Below are 27043 nucleotides of genomic sequence, written 5' to 3' on the forward strand. Positions count from 1 at the left end.
CAGGGTTAGTGCTCAGGTTGTAGATCCATTACTTTGGCATTTTTCCATGTCCATACTATAAGATCCATATCACCCAAATTAGAAGTCTGAGTCTTTTGCCAAGATTGTGGGATTGCCTTTTCCAGCTCAGAGACACATGAAGAACTCATTAAAAACCCTGTCTAATATCCTGGAAACCTTACACACAGACACGAGTAATAACATACAGATGTTGTCAATCCTGAAGTCACAATGTTTACTACACAGTCACTGAACTACTTCTGCACTTTCACCCAGAGGAAAACTAGGAACATCTGGAGCATTATGAGAATATTGAGCTCTCATTTCACCTATTTATTCAATACTCTGTAGAAACATATCATTTTTAGACCTGCAGCCCATGTTTGTGCTCTGTCTGTGTGCTAACTAGCAAAGAACTGGATCAAAGGGCTGGTGAGTGAAAGGGTTTGTTTGTAGAAACGGACCCACTTTTATCCGTTTATCCATTTTAGGGTCTTTGAGCCCTTTGCTTGTTTTGTTTCTAAACTGCCCTGACCAGAGTGCCCGAGCTATTTCAGCTCTTATACAGAAACTGTTGGGGAAAAAAAAGTTGAAAGTGTTTTTGTTTTCAAATAAAGTCCCGCCTTTTCCATTAAGATTAGAAGGAGATGTGCTGCTGATCGTGGCATGGTTCTATAAATGTACGCATCTTGTTTACTTGATACTCTGTATCACTCTCTATGGAGCAGAGATTCACAAATCTGATGCTCTTACTCATCATTCTCAACATACTCGACAAAGCCAGCTTATGGGTTGGGTTGGATGCTCTGCTTTGTTCTCCCTTTGGCTCAAGCACTGCAATAACTTTATTCATACTTTAGACATTTGTGAGAATATACATCTTTAGATTATATATATGTGTGTACTTAATTTGTTTATTTTACTGCATATTCTGTGACTTACCAACAACATTTAACATAACAGCCTATTAAGAAGTTTGTCTGTAGCTTCATACAACTTAAATATTACTTCGCTTTCCAGCCAATACTGTGGGCAAGCTGCTTGAGAAAAACAAGTTTTGTATTACACTTTGAAAAAAAAAAATCTCCTATATATGCTGAACACAAAGGAAAAAACTGTCTGCAGAGCTGATAAACAGTCGGAAGAAAAGCCTGAGCAATGATCTCTGCCTCGTTTCCATCTCTTATTTAGTGAATCCCACAAACATTTTGACTCCAGGAGCTTCTAGAGCTTTCGCAAAGTGGGGACGTCTTTGTCAGAGGAACATCCAGGCTGGTCAAACTGTTGCCAGACCAGGAGCACTTGAAGAGGCCTCAGTCCTTTATCTGTAAATCAGAAATGGTAAATGGTAAATGGCCTGTATTTGTATAGCGCTTTACTAGTCCCTAAGGACCCCAAAGCGCTTTACACATCCAGTCATCCACCCATTCACACACTGGTGATGGCAAGCTACATTGTAGCCACAGCCACCCTGGGGCGCACTGACAGAGGCGTCCCAGATCATCCGAGCACTGCTTTCTGAGGTTTGATAACAGCTGGCAAAGTGTTCCAAAAACAGAGCAGAAAGACTGCTGTACAAAAATTCATGTGAGATCTTGTTACCTGCAAAAATGACAGAATTTCGAGATGTGAACACACACAGACCTGCAAAGACACAATATTAAATACGAGTGTCTAGGGATCTTTGTGAAAGCAGGATGAACTACTGCCCCAGTGAACTGCTTTAGGAAAAACTGAATTAATGCAAAGATTCCCGCACACAGAGTCTGCAACCAACCCGCCCCCTCCTTCTTCTGTGTCAGCACATGTGTGTGTGTGTGTGTTCCAAAATAAAAGCCCTGATTGAGGTCTGTGGCCACTGTCCTCCACAGCTGGAAGTGTGATTTGCTCGGCGTCAACGTAAACAACACTCCCCTCCCCACCCTCCTTCTGCACAGGAAATTACATTTCCCAGTCCTCCTACCAGAACCAGAGATGGTCCATGCACATGCACACATACACACACACACACACACACACACACACACACACACACACGCTCACCTGCCTGTTTCTATACGTGCAAATGCGCTCATGTGAGCCTGCCAAATGTGCTCTCACTGAGTGTGACAGGAGGGGGAAGGATTAGGGGAGGATCTGAGTAGAAACAGAGAGTCCAGTGTCTCATGTTACACTCCTCAGCTGGAGAGGGGGGGGGCAGGAGAAGAAGAGGAGGAGGAAACCTGGGGCTTCTTTTCTTCACATGCATTTAACTGAGAGTTTATGGAGGTTGCAGTTGTGGAAAATGAAGATCTCCTCTGTGGTCTTGGCTTTCCTGACCCGAGTTCTGTTTACAGGTAGGAAAAAGTTTACTTTGATTCATGTCAAAGTGGATGTGGTGGAGACAAAGTGCTTTCCACTGTTTTTCAGAGAAACTTAGACGAAAACATCATAAAATCGGGAAAGATTTTAGAGTGATGGATAAATAGGTGGTGAGAAATATTCCTAATTATTTCAGGAGGTTTGTGGACTCAGCACTGCATGTCTTTGTCCAGTTTCTGCAGCTTTGTGAGATTAGAGGGTGTGTTATCAACAGAACAGACAGTTTATCAAAGCGGAATATCTTTGCACAGATTGGAGGGAATTCCAGGGTGAAAATTGGTGGTTTTCCTGTGTGTGTGTTTGAAAGTAAAACAGAGCTTACAGTTTCACCTCCACATTCATTTCAGGCGATTTAAGTAACTCATCACGGCAGCAGCACTTTACAGTCTCTAAGCTATATTTTCCTTGTTTTGTTCTGTCACTCAAGACCAAATAAAAGGCAGAATTGAAAAAAAAAGCCCTGATTGTAATTATGCACTGCGTTCAAAGCATGTGACTTGTTTGACAGTAAAACGCTTGCGTGTCATGGAAAATGGGGATTGAGAAATTTGCCCAAAGTTGACAAAAGCAGAAGTGTCATATACAATGCCATACAACACACGCAGCAGTTTTTTCCTCAACCATCATCCCACGTATGTCATCACAGCTGCCAAAAACAACACTGCTGTCAGCTTCAGAGCGAAGAAAGCTGCTGAGCAACAACAAACTCACCGGGAACTGTGGACTGTGTAGATCAGGGGTCTGCAACCTTTTACACCCAAAGAGCCATTTGGACCCGGTTTCCACGCAAAAGAAAACACTGGGAGCCGCAAATACTTTTTGACATCTAAAATGAAGATAACACTGTATATACTGTTTTTTATCTTTATGCTTTGTGTGAACAACTAAGGTGTGCTGCTTATGAAATCCATGAAGTGCTACAGAGAAAATTAAATTATATTTATGTAATCAACACATTTTGAACTCTTAAAGAAATATAACAAAAGGAAAGACGCCAACCTGAACTAAAATGATCCATGTAGCAAACAAAAACTGTTGTCAGCCGCCACCTTTATATCGCCTTTGGGCTTTTGGAGCCTTGACCTGACTCTTAAAAAATAATTGGAAAAAAGCTCTATGCTGCTGAAAAATGAAAAATAGATATTTGCAAAATTCTGCCTAAATATGTATTTTACCTGGTTAATGCGTGCGGCGGGGTGTGGTTTGCAGCGCCGCTGCAGGGGAGGCGGACGCACCTGAGCGGCACCCGCAATCACGCCTCGCTGCCTTTATGTCTGCGCTATCTGTGCTGTTGTGTTGTTGGTGGTGTATGTCGGACTGTGAGCTGAAAAGCTACAGCCGGCTGTATGCGAACAGCAACCGTGTGTGAAAAGTGCTCAATAAAGAGATGCCCAAAAGCATGCTCATGGAAACATCGTCGGGTCTGCCGTGATTTGTTTACAATGGGACTTCTGCTCCTGAACCTCTGCGCACAGAGTCCGCAAATCGGGGCTATAAGAAGTCAGTTTACGCAGGACTGTAAGCTGTCATCTGTCAGGCGTGAGCGGTGTTTGTCTTTAACATAGTTCACGGTGGAGAACAGCTGCTGACATAATGTGGATCCGAAAATCCATAATTGGCCTACCTGAGGTTGAAAGTCTCGATAAATGCACGGCGTTTCGGCGGGTATACCGGCTTCCGCGAGTGTGACTCTTATTTTGAGCGATGAAAAAATAATAGAATATAATTTTATTTTTATATTTCAATATCACAATAATCTTCCAATTTAGAACTACGAGTTCAAAAGAACTAACATAAATAAAATACACTTCAGCTAAATACTTCTATTTGCCCAAACCACGCGGAGCCGCACTTTAAGGACTAAAGAGCCGCAGGTTGCCGACCCCTGGTGTAGATATTTAGCTCTGATTTGTGATGCTAATGGCTGTTCTTTCTCAGTGCATTTACTATCAAAAGATAAATTCAAGTCAACTATGCACTGATTTATTCTTCTACTGATTAATAAATCTAGGCTGCATTTAACATCACACTTACATTTGATACAATACGGACACTTTTTACACTTTTTGTGAACAGTACAGCTTTGACCCCCAGCCTATGGGACTGCCCATTTTTCAGAGCACTTTTAGGATGTTTAGCTAGGATGCACTGACAGTGACTTTGAACGTCTCATTGTAAAAGTTGTTCACAATTGACTCACGTTATTAGTCAGTTCTGGGTCCAAATTAAAAACTTTCACAGATCATTGTTAAGCTGACACTCCAGTTTCCCTAAAATTTTTTGAGAACACTCTTCCATGCCAAGATATGGCAGGTTTTTAAATATGACACTCGTGTTGCTCTTTGGGAATCACCTTATTGGTGCAAAAAATATTTACATTTTTGCCTGTCAAACTGTGTTTTCTGGCATTTTTCAAGAATTAGCTAAAGAAATGGGAACAAATTGTGTTGCTATGGGTACCAAGATGCCTAAACTTACAAATAGAAACAACAGTGGCTCAGGTGCCTTCTTTATGCTAGAATGACTCATAGGTCAGTGCTGAGTGGCTTGACAGAAGAAAAAACAACGAAAAAAATGTTTAAAAATGTTGTAAGTTGCACGTAATTCCATGAAGTGATGTTTTATATTACAGCACATTAAAAAAATACTGCTACTAAAAGATTACAGATATATTGGTGCAAGTTGAAATGTTAACTTTAAAGATGGCTCTTTGAACGTGTCCACAAGTAAGTAAGTTTACATTAGAACAACTAATCTCTGCAAAGACTTGAATTCTGCACCATGTTCCACACTTAATTAATCACTTATATTGTGAATAATTTGACAGAAGACAAAAATGTTTTTGTTAAACAACCTGCAGCCAATAGCATCCAACAGTCCAAATTTTATATGCTGTAATTCTTACTTATTTCTACAGATCTGTGTTTGGCCATCAACGCCACCATCACCCCTTCTCCCTTCACGGTGGCCCAGGAGGGAGAAAATATCACACTTACTTGTGTTGTTTCCCAGCGACGTCGCAACACAGCGTTACCTGTGGTTAAATGGACCTTTCTACCAGCGGGCACAGATCAACCAGAAGACGAACTCCTCATCGCCCGTGTCAATATGAGGAAGGAGCGTTTCTATGGCAACTACACAAAAAGTTTCCCATGGCCAAAGATGAAGCTGACAGTGGTGAAACAGGGGAAGATCTTTGAGCTGGTTATCTTGAACGTGTCCGAGGGGGACCGGGGGCTCTACATGTGCCGGGTGCAGGAGTTTAAAAAGCATCAGGCTCGCTGGAAAGCTTCGTCCAACTACACTGCTGCTACTGAGCTCAGAGGTGAGGGCTTGGTCTGCTATCTTGGAGCTTCCCTGTAGTTATAGTTACTGTTTGAAATTTGGTGATTTACAAGTGATTTACAAACCACCATATTAGAATCAGATCCATTGACTGAGTCAATACATATGGACCTTTGTAAATGTGAGAGTGGTGCTTATAGATTTAATCAAAGAGATGCTCCAATCCAAGCAGTTCCCAATGGTAACACACAGTTTTAGGTCATATGGATAACAATATCTGTCAACAGTCGATATTTTGCAGCTAAAAAGTTTAACTGGGAACAGGTCAGTAATATGACTAGGTATGAAAAGAGCATCTTAGTTTCTCAGAAGTAAAGATTTGAACAGGTTCATCAATGTGCAGACAAATGTATCTGCAAATTCCAAAGACTTTAAATATCTCATGAGCTACAGTTCATACTATGATCAAAAGACCCAGAATCTGCAGAATTCTCTGTGCACAAGTGACAAGGATGAAAATCAATATTAGAAGCTTGTGGTCTTCAAGACCTCAGACAACAATGCATTAAAAACAGACATGATTCTGTCAAGGAAATCACTCCACAGACGTGCAGAAATCACTGTTTCTGAACATGAAGAGTGTTCTGTGGTCAGATTAATCAAAATTTGAAATTCCAGAGGAGAGCCTGCATCTCTGATAGGGATGTATGTGCCTATAGAACTGGCTTCTTGGATATCTGGAAAGGCACCATGAATGCTGAAAGGTATATCCAGCTTTTACAGCAACGTCTGCTCCCATCTAGATCACATCCTTTTAAGAGGTCTTGCATATTTCAGTGAGACAATACTGAACTGCATACTGCAGCTATTGTAACAGCATGTCTTCACTCTAGAACAATCCAGATACTGAGTCTGGATTTGTGTTCTAGACCTTTCACCAACTTAAAACATGTGCCGCATGATTACACTAAAAATATGAGAAAGAAGACCCAGGACTGTTACCTGAAATAATCCTAATTGTAAATACATAGGACAGATAGATGTAATTTTGTAAGCAAAAAGTGGGTAGTCCTATACTGAAAATAGTAACTTATCATTAGACACTGCTAACAGCTAGTATTTAGTTGCGATTCATAAACTTCAAATGATTCAGAAAATCGTCCAAGCAACTCATTAGCAGGCAGAGAAACAGGCTTCTGGGTCGTTCCTCAGTTAGTGGTTTGTTAAGAAACTGTGTAACTCTGGGTTGGAACTTCGCATTGGGTGGCCTGTTAAAATTGCCACATTGAAGATCCAAATCAACTTCAGATGAAAAGGTTACACTTGAAAACACTGGGAGATGTTCACAAAAGGATATTGCTGCATTTACAGTCTACATCCTTGAACAGTTGTAGAGTTTAACACGTGTGCATGTTAAACCAGTTTGGCATGTGCGTTCACAAAGACTCCTCTGCAACCATTTGTGAATCCAGAGTTTGAAATGGAATGCGCACTTTGTACATCCATCCACTTTAGTGGGCACACACAGTGCCCCTTATGTTTAAGGATTAAAGGATTAGCAAAATTACAGTTTATGTCAAATGTATTTGGTGGCAAAATAAATATCTTTAAATTTTGGAAATTGTCCTAAAACATTAGGGAATGCTTGTGGCTTGCTGCATCACGGCACAGTTTCTCTTAGAAAGTCATCAAATCTTTTGATAGTGGAGGGTGGAGGCTTGACAGCTATCTCTACAACCACAGCAGAAGCAATGAGAAATGCAGGTTTGTTAATAGTTCATCTACAAAGATGTTTAAGCTGTTGTACTACAAAGATAATCCACTGGCATCAGCAAAAACCTGTCACTACCTTGGACTGCATCTGGCAGAAAATTGAAGGGGTCACATAAGCCTCCAACTAAGGGCTTAAAGCAAATTGGTGACATTCATAAACTTACAGACTTTAAGAGACTCAAGTTAACGTCAATTGTGATAGCTATTTGACCTAAAGGAGTCATTATGTGTCACCAGTAGCAGTAGTGTGTGACCACAGCTGGATGATGTAATGCATCAGGCTGAAGAGGTTGCTGAAGTGGGTTTAGTGAGCAAAAACATAATCCTGCTTTAGATTTGGGAGGGGAAATGTCGTTGGTTAGTGAAGAAGCCTGCCGATTAAAGGATCCAATCCTCCGTCTCAACAAGTTGCGGCTGTGACTGACTAAGTGATCGTGGAGACAGAGCAGCGAGAAAGTAGTGAGGTTTCCACTGCTACCACATGAGACGTTTGCATAATGGAATGGATGACACATTCAGTGGTACCAGATACTGCACAGAAATCCACTCGCTTTCATAAAAACCAGAAGCATATTTAAAAAGAGTTTTTCTTTCCTGCTTTTAATTTGTGCCAGATTTGCAGAAACCATTCAGCAGTTTCGGTTGATCTCTTTTTTGTTCTTGTCTCACCTGCGACATTCACAAGCTAACTCAGTTATAGTAATATACTGTATACAATAAGTGTAGCATACATAAACGTCTAATAAAAAAAATCTAAGTAGAAGGGGTTAGATATGACCTCAATCACAGGCACAGGTAGAGAAAATCAGGCTTCAGATTTGTGATCAGATCATGGTTTTGGTGGTTGAAAAGGAAGATAATAATTAAGCTAATGCTACCGTTTCATGTAGCAGATAAAAATGTTATTTCTGAAGTTTTATCTGTAGGTACCTAAAACCGTTTTTAAACTTTTACCTGTCCTGTCTGGTAGTGCTAGCAAGCAGAATCATGATCTGAATGCACTGTTGTGCCAAACACATTTGCTTGGCAAGAAGAAAAAAGACATGACAAAGAGAAGAAGGGAAAAAAGGACGCATAAAGAAAAATAAACTTTTTTATGTCATATGACCTGTAATCTGTACCATCTGAAATAACACTTGGATATTATAGTATTGCAAACATTGCCTAGTTAGCCGGGCTTGCTAATGTTTGTGTCTTATGTAGTGAGGGTAAACACACTTTTGCTTGAAAAACCTGCTAAAACCACAGACCACATTTTGGACATTGCTTCGTCATGTGGAGAAATTCAGTGCTTGAGTGACTTCACGTGCTTTGTTATGGTCGCTAAGCTATGATTCAGCGTTCACTGTTCAAGAGAGTTTGGGAAAAGATTACTGGCTACACCAGCAAGTCGACACTCTCGTCCACTCTTCATGGTCTGGTAAAAGTGGACAATACACATTCAGAGTGCAAGAGTATTTGTTAATGATGTCACTAATGCTAATGGCTACAAAAGCACTTGAAATGATCATTCTGAAAATAGTAATTTATTGACATAATCAGTTGAGTCAGAGTGTTTTATCCTTGCAACAATCCGAAGACAGTTCCTTTTTAAATTTATAACCATACGGTGTCTTCCTCCCCACATTCTGATCACCGCATTTTCCATGAATGCATTCCTACAGGCTGTGACTTTTGTGGCCAAGTCTGGGCCTAAGCAGACACGGAGTCCCTATTGAGAGCTGTTGACATTGGCGATGAGATTGTGTTTCCCTCCCTAAAGTAGAACAGACAGGGAGCTCAGAGAGACTCAGCAGAAATGGAACAAGAGATAGCTGTGCTCAGGAAGGTAGAGCTTGAATATTCATTTACAATGACAGTCGAGTGGGCAGCAGGCTCGTGTTGGGCTCTTAACCTTTTGTGGTTGAGGATGTGGGGAGCTATTTTCATCCAAGGAAGCTCCGTTCCATTATGGTTTGAGTGATGGTAATAATAAAGAAGCTTACTGTGTCATTTTTCAATACTGCATTTAGGACATGGCAAGTACACCTCATGATTCAACAGCTTGTAGAAACACCTTTAGCAGCAGTAACTGTGACAGGTGACCATTTTCTGTGAGACTTGATTTAAATCAAGTTTTTTTATTAGTGCCAAAACACAGCAGTCACCTAAAGGCCTTTTATACTGCAAGGTAAATTTATTATCTTGACCACTCTTCTTCTAGAACATTGCTTCAGTTCATCAAGATGTGTTATTTTTGCTCTCTTGAGCTGTGTAAACACTGCAACTCTTTGCACTTCGCTTCTGAAGCTGACAGCTGGTCACTTAGAGAAATTCCTGGCTCCGGCTGCCTAAGTAACCCTCTAATTTATTTATGACCCAGTATTTTTTCAATCAGCAGTATTCTTCAGTCTCATTGGTCGTCACTTCACATGCTCATCTGGCTGTAGAGAAAAGTTTATCTCTAATCCTGCCCTCTTCGCATCATCAATGGTTATTTCACCCGTAGTTATTTAAAAACACGGAATATCATTTACTTTCTATGATCTCTCATCACCACCTTGCTGTGTATCAGTTCCTATGAGGACATAGTTTTAGACTCCCATACTTTGACTGGGTCATTCTGTTGTAGATTTGCTGCTGTGCTTGGGATCATTTCCCTGTTGAATGACCCAGTTCTGACCAAGCTTTGGCTGTTGGACACACAACCTCACAATTAACTCTAGAGTGCTTTGACTTCATACACAACTCAAAGACTGCAGGGTGTTGAAGTGCTGTGGCTGAAAAAGAAAAAACCCAAATCATTACCCGTCCATCACTGTGCTTGACAGTTCATATGAGGTGACTGTTCTGATATGCTGCATTTGGTTTGCACCAAACGTGGTGCTGTGCCTTGTGGACAAACATCTCCACTTTGGTCTAAGCTGTGCTGTCCTGTTCTTTATAAAGAGAGCAGGGTTTCTCCTGGCATGCTTTTCAAAACAAGCCATACTTGTTCAGCTTTTTTCTAAGCATGCTGTCATGAACTGTCATGTTTAACATACTAACTGAGGCCCATAGAGACTGAGCTGTAGAGCATGAGATTTTGCCATTTTTATGAGCACTGGGCAGTTTTCTTGACATGCTTTTGCCTCCACTTTGTTACATTAGGGTGGACTGTCGCCTTACTTGTTACATATGACCAGGAACTCTTGCATTTGAGACACTGGAAACCCTGTAGCATACATTTTTCAGCAAACAGGGCATTGCAATAGAATTCTTTTAACTTTTTTAACAGACACAATAGACTGTACTCAAATTCTATCTGTTTATCTCACTGCTGTCAATAAATCAGAACCAATAAAATGGGAAAGAAGTTTCCTGCTTAAAGGTGAAGATTGCCCTATAACAGCAATGTAATAAGGCAAACAACAATGTCCTGAAAAAATGTTTTGCTAAACATTAATCTTAATAGCTCTGTTGCTTATAGCTAACCTAAAAGTGACTGAAAGTCAGAAACAAGAGTTGGCACATGCAACACAAACGCTTGCCTTCTTGGCTCTTCATGCCTCTGCTGTCCATTCAACTTCCGCATGCGGACTTTTCTCTTTGTTATACTTCCCCATCTATTCTGGAGCGCTATTCTTCGCATCTAGCCAGTGAACTGTGATGAAAAAGAGACCTCAACAAGCTTTGATATGTCTGTGAATGGAGCCCTTTCAAGCAAAAAAAAAAGTTTTATTTACACATTCGTCAAAATTTGCTAATCAGACTTGTAGATTCCTGGTACTGTTACTTACTCACGTACTTATTAAAGTTTTTCTTCCTCCATTTTTTCTCTCTGGCACATTTCAGAATCGTTGGCAAACTGAGAAAATATTCCATTAGTTTGATGGCTGCCTGCGGTGCTTCATAATGCTGCTGGTGTGGTGGACTTGACATAAAAAACAAAACTCTCTCCTTTTTAGGAAGAATAAATCCATCGCCTTCATCGTGTATTACATTTCAGTAAAGTCTCACCATTACTTCTGTTTCATCAAATTTCATGGAATTCTTATGCTGGGATAACATCAGGTGACCAGGTGTTTCCACAATCTCACACAAACAAAACCCCAATTACTCTGTTTACTACTGCTAAAATGAACACACCCAGAGAGGCTAGAGGGTTTTGTAGAAAAACTTAGGGCAGTGTAGAACGTGGGCACGGTCTCGTCTTGGCATTAACAAAGTGTACTCTTGGGTATTTTTGTAAAACATATCATCCATTCTGAGCTAACTAGAGGTACATGGCACACGGATGTGGTATGGGTTTAGTCAGAACGAAGGAAAAATAAAATGAAAATTAGAACCATAAACATCTTTTTATAGCTCTTTCTATGAGGGGACATATGACTAAGAAGCCAACAAAGTATGTCTATGTTTGTGTCCATAAAGGGACATGGGGACACAGTGAACAAGTGTAAAGACTGACTCTTAGAAGAAAAGATTCATAGAGACAACAGGAAGTTAAAGGGTTTATTATTCAAAGCATTTTTCAAACCTTTGTTTAGACACACAATGTGGCTGTGTACTTACATTCATCTCTGGTCATTTATAATACAGTAAATTATCCTCTGTGATGGATTTAGTCACAGAGGATCATTATTCAGTCTGGTCTATGTCTGTGTATTGATGTTTACAGTGTTGGGTTTGTTGGTGCACAAAAAGAGCCACAACTCTGAAATACAGTTGGCAGCCGAATACAACGCCGTGCCTCTGAGAGACGAAAAAAGGAGAGTGATGAATGTTTCCACTGTAGCGTGATGGAGCCTTTCAAAAGTTGCACTAGAATGAAGACATTCTCGATATGAGGATAAAAGGCAGTTTTATGGCATACAGCACTCTAGATTTATCCAGTTTCTGATTATTCCAACATGTGCATCTGCACTGACAGAGCTACACAGAACCTGAGGCAAAAACAAAAACCCACATAAATGTCAGAGATGTTATCAAGACTCAGCCTGTGAATAATTTACAATGAAGGCAGGGCTTGCCTTTATATTAAATCATCTGCCATTTATTTTGGCTGTTTTAAATATCTGGCTGAGAAAATAAGCAGCTTACTGTGAGACGCTGTTTTGGCTCATCAGTGTTTTTGCTGCTGTTGGATCTCAGAGACTTTTGGTTTTATTTATCATTATTTACTAATGCTACTTTATGGTTGTCATGAGCAAAGGTGATAGTAGGGAAAATTGAAACATTAGTGTTACCACATAAAATATGCCTTTCAGATGAGCCTAGCATATTACATAGGAAGCAAACTATACAGTGTACATTACTGGCAGTAATGTGGCAGACGACCAACTGGTGAGTAGTTGTGGGAGGTTGTTTGTTGTCGCCAGTAGAAACTGCCCATATGGAAAAGAAATAGTAAAAACTTATATGATTTACTCATGAAAGTGGCCACTTTCTCATTACTTTCATATATTGTTTTAGTAAGTATCCAAAACATACAAGTTTCATTGATATAATTTTTCAAGGGATCTTATATCTGTTTTCACTCTTGTATGCTTTTCATACAAGTTTCACACAAGACAGATACAAACTTTATAAGATTTATATATATCTTTTCCATATGGGTGGTGTGAAGGAGATATACAATGAAGCACTGAAGGTCTCATTGCGATTATTTTAGTCATTAGCAGCTCAAACAAGTCATTTGATAGTTGCTTTAGAAGTTAATCTCCATTCAGTTCAATTCAATTCAGTTTTATTTATACAGCGCCAAATCACAACAACAGACGCCTCAAGGTTCTTTATATTCTAAGTTAGACCCTACAATAATACAACAGAGAAAAACTCAGGAATCATATGACCCCCTATGAGCAAGCACTTTGGTGACAGTGGGAAGGAAAAACTCCCTTTTAACAGGAAGAATTAGCAATAGCATATTATGCTAATGTGCTAATAAACTATGCTAATACTGCTAGCTGTACGAGGTGTCCTAATTAATAACCATAGATATACATACCAACTGCATCTCTGTCTTCATCATATAGCAATGATGACTAAATGAGTAAGAATTAAAAAAAAAAAAAAATCCAGAGCACAGGGTTGAACTTTAATATGATTGACTGAACAACACCATCACTATCAACTACACTGAGCTAACCATAAGACAAAAAAAAGACCTTTTTCATTTATTTTTAATTATGAACAGGAACATATTTCACAAGTAACATAATCAAAGGCGGATGTGCAAAACCTTGTTATTTAATTAATGTTAATACGGTGGTCCCTCACTATAAGGTTCACCTTTCGCAGCCTCGCTGTTTCGCGGAATTTTTTTGTGCAATTTTCCATGTTTTTTTTTTTTGTTTTTTTTTTGTTATTGTGTTTTTTTTTAACAGCGCATTGTGTTCTGCATCCTGATTGGCTGTAGACCATACCGTGTCTCCTGTACAGTACAGAATGCGTTCAGCTTGTCAAATTTACATAAATCTTCAATCGCTAGCAGTGTGACTCTGAAGTGCTGTCCTGTATATTGGTAAGTTTTCTCCCCAACAAACACAACAATGTTGATGAAACGTTTTGCAACGTCAAAGGCAACTTCCTTTGGTTTCATTCTATAATACTGGACTTATTTTTCTACGAAGGTTTGAACTTTGAGAGTGTTTAAACAAGAGAGAAACGTGTGAAAATGTTCATGCCTATCTGAGAAAAGTGTATAAACTGTGTAGTGAGGGGTTTTACAGCCTTAAAACATCTATAATAATTGTAAAAAATAAAGTTGGCTACTTCGCAGATTTCGCCTATTATTTTTGGAACGTAACTCCCGCAATAAACGAGGGACCACTGTATATCAATATCTATGTTCATGCATTAAAAGTAGCCAGTGAGGTATCAGAATGAATATAGCTATGGTCAACAGTGGAAACTGTCAAAGGAAGTTGGATAGAAGAGTGAGTCTGATATTATTATTTTCATCACAGGTTTAGACTCTGACAGTTATAATCCAATAGTTATCCAATCTTCTTCTTTTTACAAAAAGTTCAAGGGCTGTGTTTCCAAACAGCAGAATGTAGGTCACATACGGTCAGTCTAGGATTAGTGGTTTCACAGATGGTGACTAAATACAAAGGTACAACCAGTCTGAGGACCACTGCTTCAGTCCAAACTCTTCAATGACTAGACAGGGCATAAAAAGCACAGTTCAGCTTACTGCAGACTGGGAAGAATCTAGGGTGGCTGGTTTGTGCATTTAAACATTTGTGCCATCTGCAGTTTTACATTCTGTAAAGGTAGAGAAATTCAGATCTTAAACCACGTGGCATTTGCAGAAACTCTTTTCTCTGACTTCAGACTTTCTTGTAAACTTCTTACTACTCTGTCATACTTGACATCTTCTAATTGTAAAATTTGTCATTATGTGGATGTTTTGTCTCTCACAGCTGCTTCTTCCAATATTTATGAATTTTCTGAAGCCAAAATCTAAAGAAATTTTTAAAAATTCTGAATATATTGCATATAGATATTGTAGCTTCTGGATTATCTGAGGTATGCTTATTTAGATACTTGCTTATTTGTCAGTTACCCAGTGTGCCTGTGGGAAAGTCTCAGGCAGGCGTGGTGGAGAGCCTGCCTGTCGTCAGCTGCTGGTGGTTTAGAGTATTTCAAGATGCACTGGTGGGTGTCACTTCACAAGCTTCCTGCCACCAGCCCAGCAAAAGTACAGCAGTGTTAAGACTCCTGTGGTCAGAAGGGGTGGAGAAATGAGTGAGTGTGTGGGGTGAAATTTCATGTGGAGCATTGGAAACATGTTTTCTCTGTCATCTTGGACACATACAGCACGTCTTGGATTCAAATTACGCATGCATTCATTCTCCATTCATGCTTATTTTTAATTTTTGGCGGTGTAACATTTTCTGTCTGCCCTCGGATGTTGAGTAAACCCACAGACGGTAAAAACAAATATGGACGTAACTTCCGGGTATGAAAATGAAAGCCAAAATGGAACTACCTTTCAAATATCCACTAGGGGGCGATACCTGTGGCTGCAAAAGGACTTCCAGTCCTATAGACATCTATAAAAAAATGTGTGTATGTTTACACATACATTCACATACATAAAATCAAACATATTTGACACCATTTATTAATGAGCTAAGTTGGGAATGCCCAGAGACCAAGTTTCCAGCTAGCTCATGGAGCTAATGTTAATTAGCCTACTAGCTAATCAATCAAATTAGTCAAGTCAACAGACATTAATTTCACTTGTTCAGCTGCTTTATGTAAGCTACTCACAGCAACAACAATTTCTGAAAGGTTCCAGTTGATTGGATGGAGTGTTGCAAAGAACTCACAAAAAGATACTTTTTTAACATTTATATTCACCAATCTAGAACTAAAAGCTAAATACGGTGCTAATGATTTAATACTGGTTACTGATCAGAGGTGGGTCGAGTATCCAAAAATTGTACTCAAGTAAGAGTATCATTACTTTAAAATATTATTACTCAAGTAAAAGTAAAAGTAGTCGTCAAAAAGTTACTCGAGTAAGAGTAAAAAGTACTTGGTGAAAAGGTTACTCAAGTAAGAGTATCTAGCGGTAACTGTTTGAAATGTCCGATTTTATAAATAAATGCTATCAGACAATCAAAAATAAATAAATATACAAATTTTAGTATTTTCAAAAGGAATATATGTAAAAGATCCACAAAATAAGGCACAACAATTCTAATTTCAAGATTTCAGTTTTTCACAACGCGTAAAAGCTTTTTCAAGCAAAACCCACAGTGAATATATTCGCATTTACAGCAGCCTCAGAGAAAACATTAGAACGAGGCAACTTCAACATAACAGACTGCAGCTGATGCACCAGAATGTCATACTAGGGCTGGTTCTTTTAAATACAAGGAGGGATTAAGTAAATCAGAAACAAATGACAAAGAGATGCAACAGGTATAATCAGGAAAAGTTTATTCCCAAGGCGGACAGCAGGAATAAAAAAAAAAAAAACCACATCTGTGCTAAAATTCCATAAGAATAGACATTCTAACAAAACTTATTCTGTATACTAAAATACCCTGAAGTATAGACAGTGGATTAACACAATGTAATATGTAAAAATGTAAAACTACACTCACAAATAAACACTGAAATCAGAGTAAAACTAATTATAAAAGACAAATACAAATTTCCACTATGTGGATGTTCGTATGTGTATGGCTCACTTTACCATAAATTGTTTCTTCAGTGAAATGGTGGTTCAGCTTCAGCTGAAAGATTAATTGCCTCTGTTTTCAGTTTTGTTCAAAAAGAATGACTTCATATAGGGAATATATATATATCACATATGCAGGACACCTTAAACTAGTTTTTAAATTAAGCAGCAAGGCAGAACAAAGTCGGGCTGTATCAAGACACAGGGACTAAACCCCAATTCAACCAGACCCAGAACTGATCTGGAATTAAAACAGGACTACAACAGTTCAAAATCAGGACTACTTAGGATTTAACCAAGACAGAACTAGAACCAGAACTAGATGATAGTAGCACTAAAACCATCATAGACCTGCACTACACTTATTTTTTAATTCTACCAAAGTCCACTATTTAGATTCAGAAAAGTTTATATAATTATTTAGCCTTGTTGTGCAAACAAGCCTGCATAACTTAATAAATATAGAATTTGAAAAATAACAAACCTAAAAAGAAACACTAGGTACGAGATACATGAGTTCCTGTGATACGGTGATACTTTTGGTAAACAACCATTTGACTAACATGTGTGTCTCACCTGCTCTTGTTCCTCTCTCCCTCTTTGTGCTGACATTCATCAAATATACAGTGGAAACCAGATATTTATAAACTCTTCAGATAAAAACACAAACATTTTTAATTGTAACATCAAATCAGACAGCAGTTGGCTCTCAAGGTTCTTACTGTGAAGCTGTGACCGTTTGGCAGTGATCAGGAGTCCTGCATGACTATAAAGTCTCTCACAGGCTGCAGATGCAGGAAGAGCTGTATTGACTTTGATCGACAGCTTCTTGATCTGAGGAAAGCCATGCAATAGATCCACACCTCCAGTGAATGGACATGAAAGGTACCTCTCCAGTTCCTCTGCTTCTGGCTTTCCTGACCCCATGGATCCATCATCTTCGCCGGTTAGGCTTTTCTGTTTGTGCTGGTCTCATCCAGCTCTGTGTCTAGGTGATGTCTGATGAAGTGGAGACCTGTTGAAAGATGTAAGGTTTTCAAAAGAATTCGGTCTGGTCATCATAGTGCTGTATACACTGCCAAGCTGCAGATGTTTGTTTGGAGCTAGCCTCCAAAAGCTGCCCATACACTGTGCGATTTTGGCCCATTTTGAGACGATTTCTCAATCGCGCAACAGTTTTGGGGATTGGTCGTGTTTTGCCTTAATCGTGTGTGCATCGTGTAGTATACATGGGGTAACGAAAAGCAGTTAACACCTCACGACCAGCTCCCAATCATCAATCGTATGGTCGCATGATAATCAAACCAGTTTGAAATCCTGTCGCCTCTCACACTGCGCACGCACAAACACAGAAATGAAAGAGAAAAGGTGGAGCAGCACGGCAGTGCAGCGTGTGATCTGGACACAAGAGATGGAGGCACAACTTGTAGGAAGAGGCAAGCTCATCCGAGTACGTAAGCGTAGAGCTGCCACCCAGGCAAATGAAAAATAGAGCTTTATCACGTTATAACGTAAACAGTTTATTGTTCTAACAATATACCTTTCACGTTTGAACAATATAATATTTACATTATACGAACGTGATAATTATGTATATTGTAATAACGTGATATTATATTGTACAAACATTAAAAGTATATTGTTAGAACAATAAACCTTTCACGTTATAACGTGACATAGCTCTATTTTTCTTTTGCCTGGGTGGCAGCTCTACGCTTCCGTATATTTTCAATGTGGCCTCACAAAATTATCACGACTACAACAACCATGAAAAGAGCTGGATGGACATTGCTGCTCAATCAAAGCTGTCTGGTCAATGTTTTTCATTAGTAATTTAGCAGAGTTGATGGTGTGTGTGTCTGTGTGAGTGAAAGACAGAGAGGGAGAGCGAGGACAGATTTTGTATGATAAGCTTCATGTTACGGACGCACAGTTTGAGCACTCAGGTCGCATCAGAGCATCAGGCCGTATAGTGTGAGACCCTGCATCGTGACCTATGAACTTCTAACCCCTGCGATGTAATTGTACAGTTTGAGCAGGAGCGGAATAACGCGACTGAAAAACTCGCACTGTGTTTGCCCAGCTTAATGCAGACTGTTTAAACTAAACAAGCTGCTGTTTCACATAATAAACCCTGTCAGCCGCAGTATTGCCTTCTGTTTTAACAGTTAAAGCAGTAGAGACGAGCTGTTTGCATGTGCGTTGAACTCCAGCGTCATTAACCAGGCTAGCTGTTAGCTTATAGCTCACGCTAGCTAACCAGCGAGCAGTTAAAGACAGCTGAAGCTGCACAAAACACCCACAAACTTATCTCACTACAACGTAGCGCCGGAAATATGACTCGCAGCTCGAGCTCGACACAGCTGCTGTAACATAAGACCGACATCCAGCTAACAACAGCTAAAAAGATATTTAGAAAACTTACCGTTTCATCAGGTTACGAGTTGAGTTGTTTCACACTGAAAAGTTGGTTTGTTTTGGCTCTGACTGAAGACACCGACACTGCAGACATAGCTGTTCTTTTGTGCTGCTTTTAAGCGAAACATTCTTTGTATGTGAGGCCAAAGGTGTTCATCCTCTTCAGCTCTAGCGTAGACTCTGCCATCACATTTCTTCTTTCCGTGTCGCTACTTTGAAACGCTTGGGCCGCTCTGCCCGCCACGGTTTCAAACTGGTCATGTGACTGTATGGCCACGTCTCATTGGTAAAAAGTTACCGGAAACCCACTGACGGCATGTTATCTAATGTGTTAAACTATTTTTTTTAAAAAAGTAACGAGTCGAATTTTGCAAATGTAGCGGAGTAAAAGTACCGTTTCTTCTTCATAAATGTACTCAAGTAAAAGTAAAAGTATCGTGCAAAAAATACTTAAAAGTACATTTTTTTCAAAACTTACTCAAGTAAATGTAACGGAGTAAATGTAGCTCGTTACTACCCACCTCTGTTACTGATAAATGCTAATTTTGGAATAGATCAATGCATTTCATTTTATTTCATTATCCATCATCAAGTTCAGGAAATACTCACTAGAAATATGTTCAATGTTAAATGCACTGGTTCTTATACAGTACTTTTCTACTCTACATGAGCACTCAAAGCTTTTTATACAATGACGTATGCTGGCCACACAAAGCCCAGTGCTGCTTAAGTCAAGATTCAATTCTGATGTTTTGTCTGGAGACAAGAAACCTAACAACCCATGTAAGAGAAGAAACAAGCCTGAGGCGACATGTGTTTAGCCAAAGTGTGCAGAGGTTGCCCTTTTCTTAATGTTGGATTATGTCTGAGTGTGAGGTGAAAGTTTGCAAAGATGCATAACTGTTGTGCTAATGTCTGACTCAATAAGATGTTTAGTCTTTGAACTGTGGACGGTGAATCAGAGACAAAATCAGGCAGGGAGGAGCCCAAAATAGACTCCCTGTCCTCCTACAATTAGCTTTATTTAAACTCGAGATGGTGTGTAATCAGGCAGAAGGGAACCCACAGTGATGACTATGGACTTCATGTGTTTCTTTTCTCTCATTTTCACTGTAGTGCATGTCCTACCGGCCACCAAGGCCAAAGAAAGTCTGTGGAGCTTGTTTGAAGGTAAGTGCAGATATTTTTAGTCTCTGAATGTGTGTGTTTGCATTTGTGTGGTGAACTGGCACTGTATAGTCCTTGGTAGATAAAAATAGCCCAACCCAAAGCATGTACTCCAGTACCTTGAAATAGTTTGGCCAAACATGTTCTCATTTTTCCTTCCATTTACATTTTTGTGCACAGTAAAGTAACAGTACAGGCTCCTGCAGTGTTGGACTGATGCATGCCTGTTTGTGTTTTTCAGATGTGTACCTGTGTGCAGTGCTGATCTGCTCAGTGGGTCTGCTGTGCATGTGCATGTTCACGGTCACAGTGACCTGCCAGTACATACAGAGGAAGAAGAGGCTAAAAGGTCAGCAGCATTTCAGTCTAGTCTTCTTGTAACTCTTTTTGACGTTGCCGTTTTCTTCTTTTTGTCTGTGATTTCATCTTTTTCAAATAACAATCCAATATTGTCTTTGCAGACAATTACCACTTGGTCAAAAGCCCGCAAAACAGGTAAAGGTTTAAGAGCAGGCCACCTCTAAAAAGAATCTAGAAAAATGTAATAATAATAATAAAAAAAACAACAACTATCACTCACATAAACTGAACCTTTGCTAATCTGATTCCACTACAGCTCAGGAGAAACAGTCACCAGTGTGATCAGTGTGTCTCCTGCTCTACCAAAGAAGGAGAGGAGATACAGGAAGAAAAGGAGCCGAGACTACCAAGAGGAGATACCACCAGAGATACCGGCAAAAGGTAGTCACAAGTTTGCTGATTTAATGTTTTCTAAAACATGCTGGAAAACTTGAGTGAATACTTAAAATTAGCCTTACAGATATTTATATTATATTTTTTTATCATTTCTGCAATAGCAGAACATATAGTTGTGAAAATCTAAGTAGACCCTTAGTGCTCCCTTAGGAATTAAGAAGATAGGTAGCAGGCATGTTCTGCTCATTAAATACATTTGATTAACTGATCATCAGCAAGTGTGACCACGCCTAGAAATGCAGAAATTCTGGCATTTTAGTAACACATCACAATGGAGCAAGTTACCTAGCAAATTCCCAAAAATGCAAGATCTATATGTTAGTCTCTACAAGCCTCTGTGAGCATGTTAAATGTTAAAATTCTGACAGTTTGGAAGGGCTGCCAGCTGAAAGTGCTTTCTCTCTAAAATGACCATGGGAGCACAGGTTAGGTTTGCAAAGCTGCATGTAAACAAACTACAAGACTTCTGGAACAATGTCCTTTGGACAGACTAAACCATATGGAAATGTTGGCCAAAAGAAAACCAAACACAGCATATCAGAGCAAACACCTCATACCAGCTGTGAAGCACGGTGGCGGAAGATTAATGATTTGTTTTGTAACTACAGGGTCTGGGCAGCTTTCAGTTGTTGAGTTGACTATGAACTCCATATACCAAAGTATTCTAGAGCCAAGTGTGAGGTCATTTGCCTGACAGCTAAAGCTTGTCAAAATTGAGCTACACAACAGAATGGCTGAAAACGAAAAGAATTAAGGTGCTGTAATGATACAGTTAAAGTCGGACTTCCACACAGTAAATGCTGTGGCAGGACCTTAAGAGAAAGCTGTACATAAACAAAACCCTGCAAACCTTAATGAACTGACACCACGTTATAAAGAACACTGGATCAACATTCCCCCACATCGAAGTGAGAGACTGATGAAGTCATATAGAAAATATTACTTCAAGTTGTTGCAGCTAAAGGTGGTTCCACAAGCTGCTAAATCATAATGTTTTCAGAGGACTGTACAGAGTTCTGTGAAAATTGTTCCTTTGTACATGACTGTAAGAATAATCCCAACTTAAAAGTTTGCTCTGACTTCATGTTGTTCTCATAGATTTCTAAATATGAAAATACACTGGCATTAGATGCATTCCACATATACACTTAGTTATGGAGCGGTTTCCTTAAATTAGCTGGGAACATGTTCCCACTCTTAAACCAATGCTGAGTCACACCAAATTCACTTCCTAATTAGCAAGTGGAATTCTATGGATATTTTTTTCCAATGATAGGTAAAAAAAAACATCTTAGAAGTTATTCTGGACCTTCACTCCGCCTAGGTCTTAAAAAAGATTTTAGAATGACCAGAATTCCTAGTTTAGAAACATTTTAGGACAATTATCAGCAAATTACAGAAATTGTAGTAACTTTGAAAAGTGAAATGCATTTCTTTTGTGTCTTAATAGGCCTCTTTTGCCTTATTTTTTGTTAGCTACTCCACCACATGCTTTTTTATTACCAAGCAATGTTGCTACACTGTTATAGATATAGATGATGCTTTGAACTGTGCTGACAAGTTAACTGATCCATATCTTTTTTAGGTCAGAACATGATGAGGCTTTTGATGGGTGTTCCTGCACCCATGTAATGTGTAACGAAATGACCTTGTTTTTAATGCAGTGCTCCCCAAAGGCCTAAACATATTGTCCATTTGAAACAAATTTCTTGTTACTAGGTTGTCTTTGTACTATTTTGAATTGGGGTTAAGTTATTTGCAAATCCCTGCATTCTGTATCCCAACTGTTTTACAACAGCATCTATCTTCTATTGGCTCAATTAACAACTTGTCTTGTCCCTTGTGCAGTTCCCATTGGAGACAAAACACACAAACCGAAACTTTTAAAACCTCAACCAAGAAAAGTAGTGTTGGTGAGTACCATTCATGCCTGATTATCAATTATCAATATCCTTTTTTGTATGTTTAAGGTAAGGTACAAGGACTGAACTGAAAAAACAGTGGAAAACCAGACAATGCAGATAAAAACTTTTAAATATAACTTTGAAATTAAATGAACATTTAAGCAGAATGTCTAAAGGCAAAGGTGCCAGAAAAACTGTGCCACATAACCAATCTTTTATTGCTGTTGGCATGAAGCGGCTCCGTGGCAGCTTGGTATGTTAATGTCATAAAATACTTGAAGAGGTAATTAAATTTTAGGTTACCTCAACCCAGAACTGCTGCAGGGTGGTGTTTACACACAGCATGCTCCAAGTTATCAAAACCAGTGATTTACCAAAACCTACAGCATCTTTAGCAATGTAATGTATTCATGCAGTTCTATAATTTTTTTTTCTAGCCTTCCTTTTCTAACCGCTAACTAGCTCTCTCCTTCTCCTCCATCATTATTTTTCTCTGTCCTCCTTGATCTCTAGCCGAGGATAGTGGAGGAGAACCTGACCTACGCGGAGCTGGATCTGGTGAAGCCAATTCCAGAGACCAAGGCGTCACGTAGTGGCACGGTGTACGCCCAGATACTGTTCGAGGAACAGCAGCTATGAGAGAGACACATACACCACTAGTACCTGTGCCTTATGTAAAAAAGTACTTTCTATTTATAGTCTGTATTGTTTTTTATTCAAATGGTTTGTGAAGGAAAAAATGTCTCAAAATTATGGCAAAATCATACATATGATTTTATATGAACTTTTGTATAACTTCTTTTTGTGAGACCACGATGCAAACTGACTTTTTTTATTACTGGACTTTTTATTTCTTGTTTTCTTTTGTACCCACAATTGAAACCTGTGTAGCCGAGCCTGGGAATGCAATCGAAGGCTTCTGTGCTGATTTAGACCTGATTCGTCTGTCATGACAATCGGAAGGGAAAATGGAGGTTTGGATATGTGAGACAAAACTTTACGTGTTAGTGAGTGAATAAGATGCTGTGCTGTGAAGCTGACATGACCAGTGACAGTCAGGTTTGCTCTGGCATATTCAACAGTGCTGCTGTTGGTGACTTTAAAAAGAAAACTTTGGAAGTGTCGTTTCAAGCCAAACAAGGTTGATACACTCACGTCAAGCAAACGTTGCATCTTCTTTGCAGAATTCATTGGAAACAAATAGTTAAACAAACACTTTATGCCAGCTTTTGTGATTCATGTATTTCATAACCAGTATTTAATAACTGGTTTTGGCCTTCTCCTTCGGCAGAGTAATGAGCGCAGGAGCACTTCCTGTTCCTCCCATGTTGTTTTATTTCAGGCTGGTCCTGTTAGCTATCTGCCTTTCAGTGTGACTTAGCTCCTGAGCTACAAAGATAAACTTTAAAAAATACATTTTCTGAAATATGAGATCCAAACCAGATTTCAAATTCAAATCCAGTCCAAAGAAATCCGAAACCTCTGGTGCGTACACAATGGCAACGTTTTTCATGATTTTCCAGAGAAAGTCATCTTCTCCATAGCCCGTCTATCCAGCCAGCACATTAACAATAATTACATCACTTTTGGCTTGCGGTGCCATGCGCTAGGGCTACATTTACCATCCTAAGATTCTGGCTCAGTTTCTCCATTGTTTTCTCTTGAGTCAGATTCATAGTTTTGCATTTGTAGAAGGACAGCGGACAAAGACAGGCTAGCGCAATAACTGTAGTTGGCAAGGTGTGGTGTAAATCTAGAATTTCTCTGCTTGGAGTCAGGCTAAGCTAATTTCAGTCTTTTTTACCCAAGCCTTTCCCCAAAACCTTGAACTGTTCCTTTGAAATCATTAATGCACTTTATTAAAATGGCGTCATTTAGAATAAACTGAAATTCATGATGGCTTGACCTAAGCCAAGAAATCCTGTTTTATATCCTTTGCTTCATAGAATAAAATGACTCCAATGATAGCTTTTGATATTTCTTAGGCCAGCTACACTCCCTTCCACAATGAATAGCGGGAAATCCCATTCTGAAGTGAGTAGTTTATAAAGGAGAGAAAAAGTTAATTAAAGACATCCGTTGTTATGAATGTGAACCCAAAGCCCACCATTATCAAATGTGATTTACTTTCTAGTGTGTTCCCAGCTTTATCTGCCTCCCAGCATCTGTCTTCAGTCTGTTTTTGTGTATCAAGCTGCAGTTTAGATCGACCACAGCCCCAAAGATTTGACACAAAACTGGTAATCAGCCCTCAGACCTCCCCCCACAGGCAAACACTTAAGAACACACAATTCTTTTCATCTGGTGCCAACATCGGCTTAGCAGGCTGTTAGCAACTCATGAACTCATTTATATATACATACAAGGGTGGAGTTACATGAGGGCTAAACACCCTCACTGACTGACTTCCACAAGCACATAGTGTAAATTCACAAGGCTGCCAGCAGTTGTGACACCTGATCTGTGGTCAGGGTCAGACTAAGAGTTGTGTTTGGGCTGTTTCACATTAACGCCAGTCACGGATTTTAAATCTTGAGGTGATTTGCTGTTTCAGATAAGAACCAAAAGCCACGTTGGCCATGATCCCACATACCTACACTAAGGTTTCCTTGCTTTCTCGTTTTCCATGAATTTGAGTGTGAAAGTGCTTTAGACCTTCTTCTTTTTTTTCAGTTTAATGATCCTTTGGACTCAGGCATGGAAAAGCAAAGGAAAGCTGTTTTAAACAGTGAACTTGAAACCCAGACACAAAGCCACCTGATCCCTCCCTTCCCCCAAGACGTCCACTATCAGAGTTCTCTCTGCATACTAGTCTTACTTTTGAAGCTTCTCTGAAGTTCATCTCAAAGTGGCGTTTTGCTCCATTTCCAGCCATCAAAGGTTGGCTGTACCAGCTTTTAACCATTAGTTTGAGATAGCACGGTGAATGGACTCACTTCAAAAACAACGCTGAACATGTATGTGGTATTAGCATTAGAAATACATATCATCAGCCAACCCTAGCTAGTCAGAAAAACATCCAGAGGGGCTGACTTACCAGAGGTGCTGTGCCAATTCAAAACAAATCAAAAGAGCTCTACCTACCACTGCAAACCTACAACACATTCCTACGGCAAGCTGGTGCTTATAGACCCGGACACGTTTTCTTCCCTTGGCTGTATATTACTTTACTATGTAAACCACTGCTGACCTCTACTTTTGTTAGCGCTCCAACTTTCCCGACGTTCGCTTCAATCGCACAGCGAGCATTATCCCTGCATAAATGAAATGACTGAAAGTGACCTTTCAGCGGTGAGTAGAAGTGTCTTAAAAATGCCCTTCGACTGTGAAATGTAAAGTTTCTTCCAGACCACACTGTCCTTAATAGGAGTCTGCTAACTAGAACCATGTGTGTGAATTGTGCCTCTGTGCTCTCCCCCTCCCCGTTTCACTCTCTCTGCTCACCACTGATCTCTGCATTTATCAAGAGTCAAGCATTTCTACTTGTGTTCATTTTGTACATTTCAGCTGTATATTGAGTATAAATAAGTGAAATAAAATGAAATCTAATGTAAACTGGGTGTTAACTGCTCTGATGTGAGTGACAGCGATTTGTTATCACGACACAACAATTAACCAAATGTACATGCATCCTGCAGGTGAACCTGAACTGCTAATTCATGGAGGTGAGCATAACCTTAGCATGAGAGGTCACTGCCACATTGCTGGTTTTAGTATCCCCAAGGGTACCAAAGTGACTTCAGTGACGACATTAGGACAAAATTTGTATTTATTCAATGGTAGACAAATTTATAGCACAGCAAGGCATCTTGTTATGATTAAAGCTCACACGTTTGCCTCCATGCAAGCATTAAAAGTAGACGTGAAAGGGGCGCAGCCCTTAGCGGCCGGATTGGGTGTCAGCTACTCTTCTGGTGGTGAAAGAGTTGTGATGAGAGAGGGGGAGGTTTAAATGTTAGCTTTAGTTTACTCGCAGCCTCCAAATTATTTTAGAAAAAGAAGCTGCGTGAGAGAGACAAGCGGAACCCCAGAGGTCGTATAAAAATATCTCACCCACAGAGCAAACACAAGGCGTTGACAAAAAGACAGGTCAGTACATGGCTCGTAGGAAACCGATCCAATGGCAATAAAATATAATAAGTAAGGAAAATAAATTTTAAATTGTTTAAGTAAAGAGATGGAGGCGTAGAGTGGCAAGGAGGAATTTACATGAAGAAAT

The 27043-nt window shown here is 39.5% G+C and overlaps 1 protein-coding gene across 1 annotated transcript; it reads left to right on the forward strand.

Annotated features, from left to right (window-relative positions):
• Positions 1–2010: 2010 nt before the first annotated feature.
• On the forward strand, positions 2011–26379 carry vstm4b (V-set and transmembrane domain containing 4b). The gene is made up of 8 exons (XM_031752564.2): positions 2011–2336; positions 5279–5686; positions 20114–20167; positions 20406–20513; positions 20626–20659; positions 20781–20905; positions 22769–22833; positions 23338–26379. Exons 1-8 carry the CDS (start codon positions 2243–2245, stop codon positions 23461–23463), a joined length of 1014 nt encoding a protein of 337 aa, XP_031608424.2. The 5' UTR covers positions 2011–2242; the 3' UTR covers positions 23464–26379.
• The last annotated feature ends 664 nt before the right edge of the window (positions 26380–27043 follow it).

This window comes from Oreochromis aureus, linkage group 8, assembly GCF_013358895.1.
Source record: "Oreochromis aureus strain Israel breed Guangdong linkage group 8, ZZ_aureus, whole genome shotgun sequence".
Taxonomy (NCBI): domain Eukaryota; kingdom Metazoa; phylum Chordata; class Actinopteri; order Cichliformes; family Cichlidae; genus Oreochromis; species Oreochromis aureus.

What these genes read in the sequence shown, in the direction of transcription:
- vstm4b (XM_031752564.2), top strand. Translation starts at nt 2,243, where the DNA reads ATGCATTTAACTGAGAGTTTATGGAGGTTGCAGTTGTGGAAAATGAAG. An exon ending in GACCCGAGTTCTGTTTACAG is followed by an intron (nt 2,337 to 5,278) that starts GTAGGAAAAAGT and finishes TTATTTCTACAG; the next exon opens with ATCTGTGTTTGGCCATCAAC. An exon ending in AACCAAGAAAAGTAGTGTTG is followed by an intron (nt 22,834 to 23,337) that starts GTGAGTACCATT and finishes CTTGATCTCTAG; the next exon opens with CCGAGGATAGTGGAGGAGAA.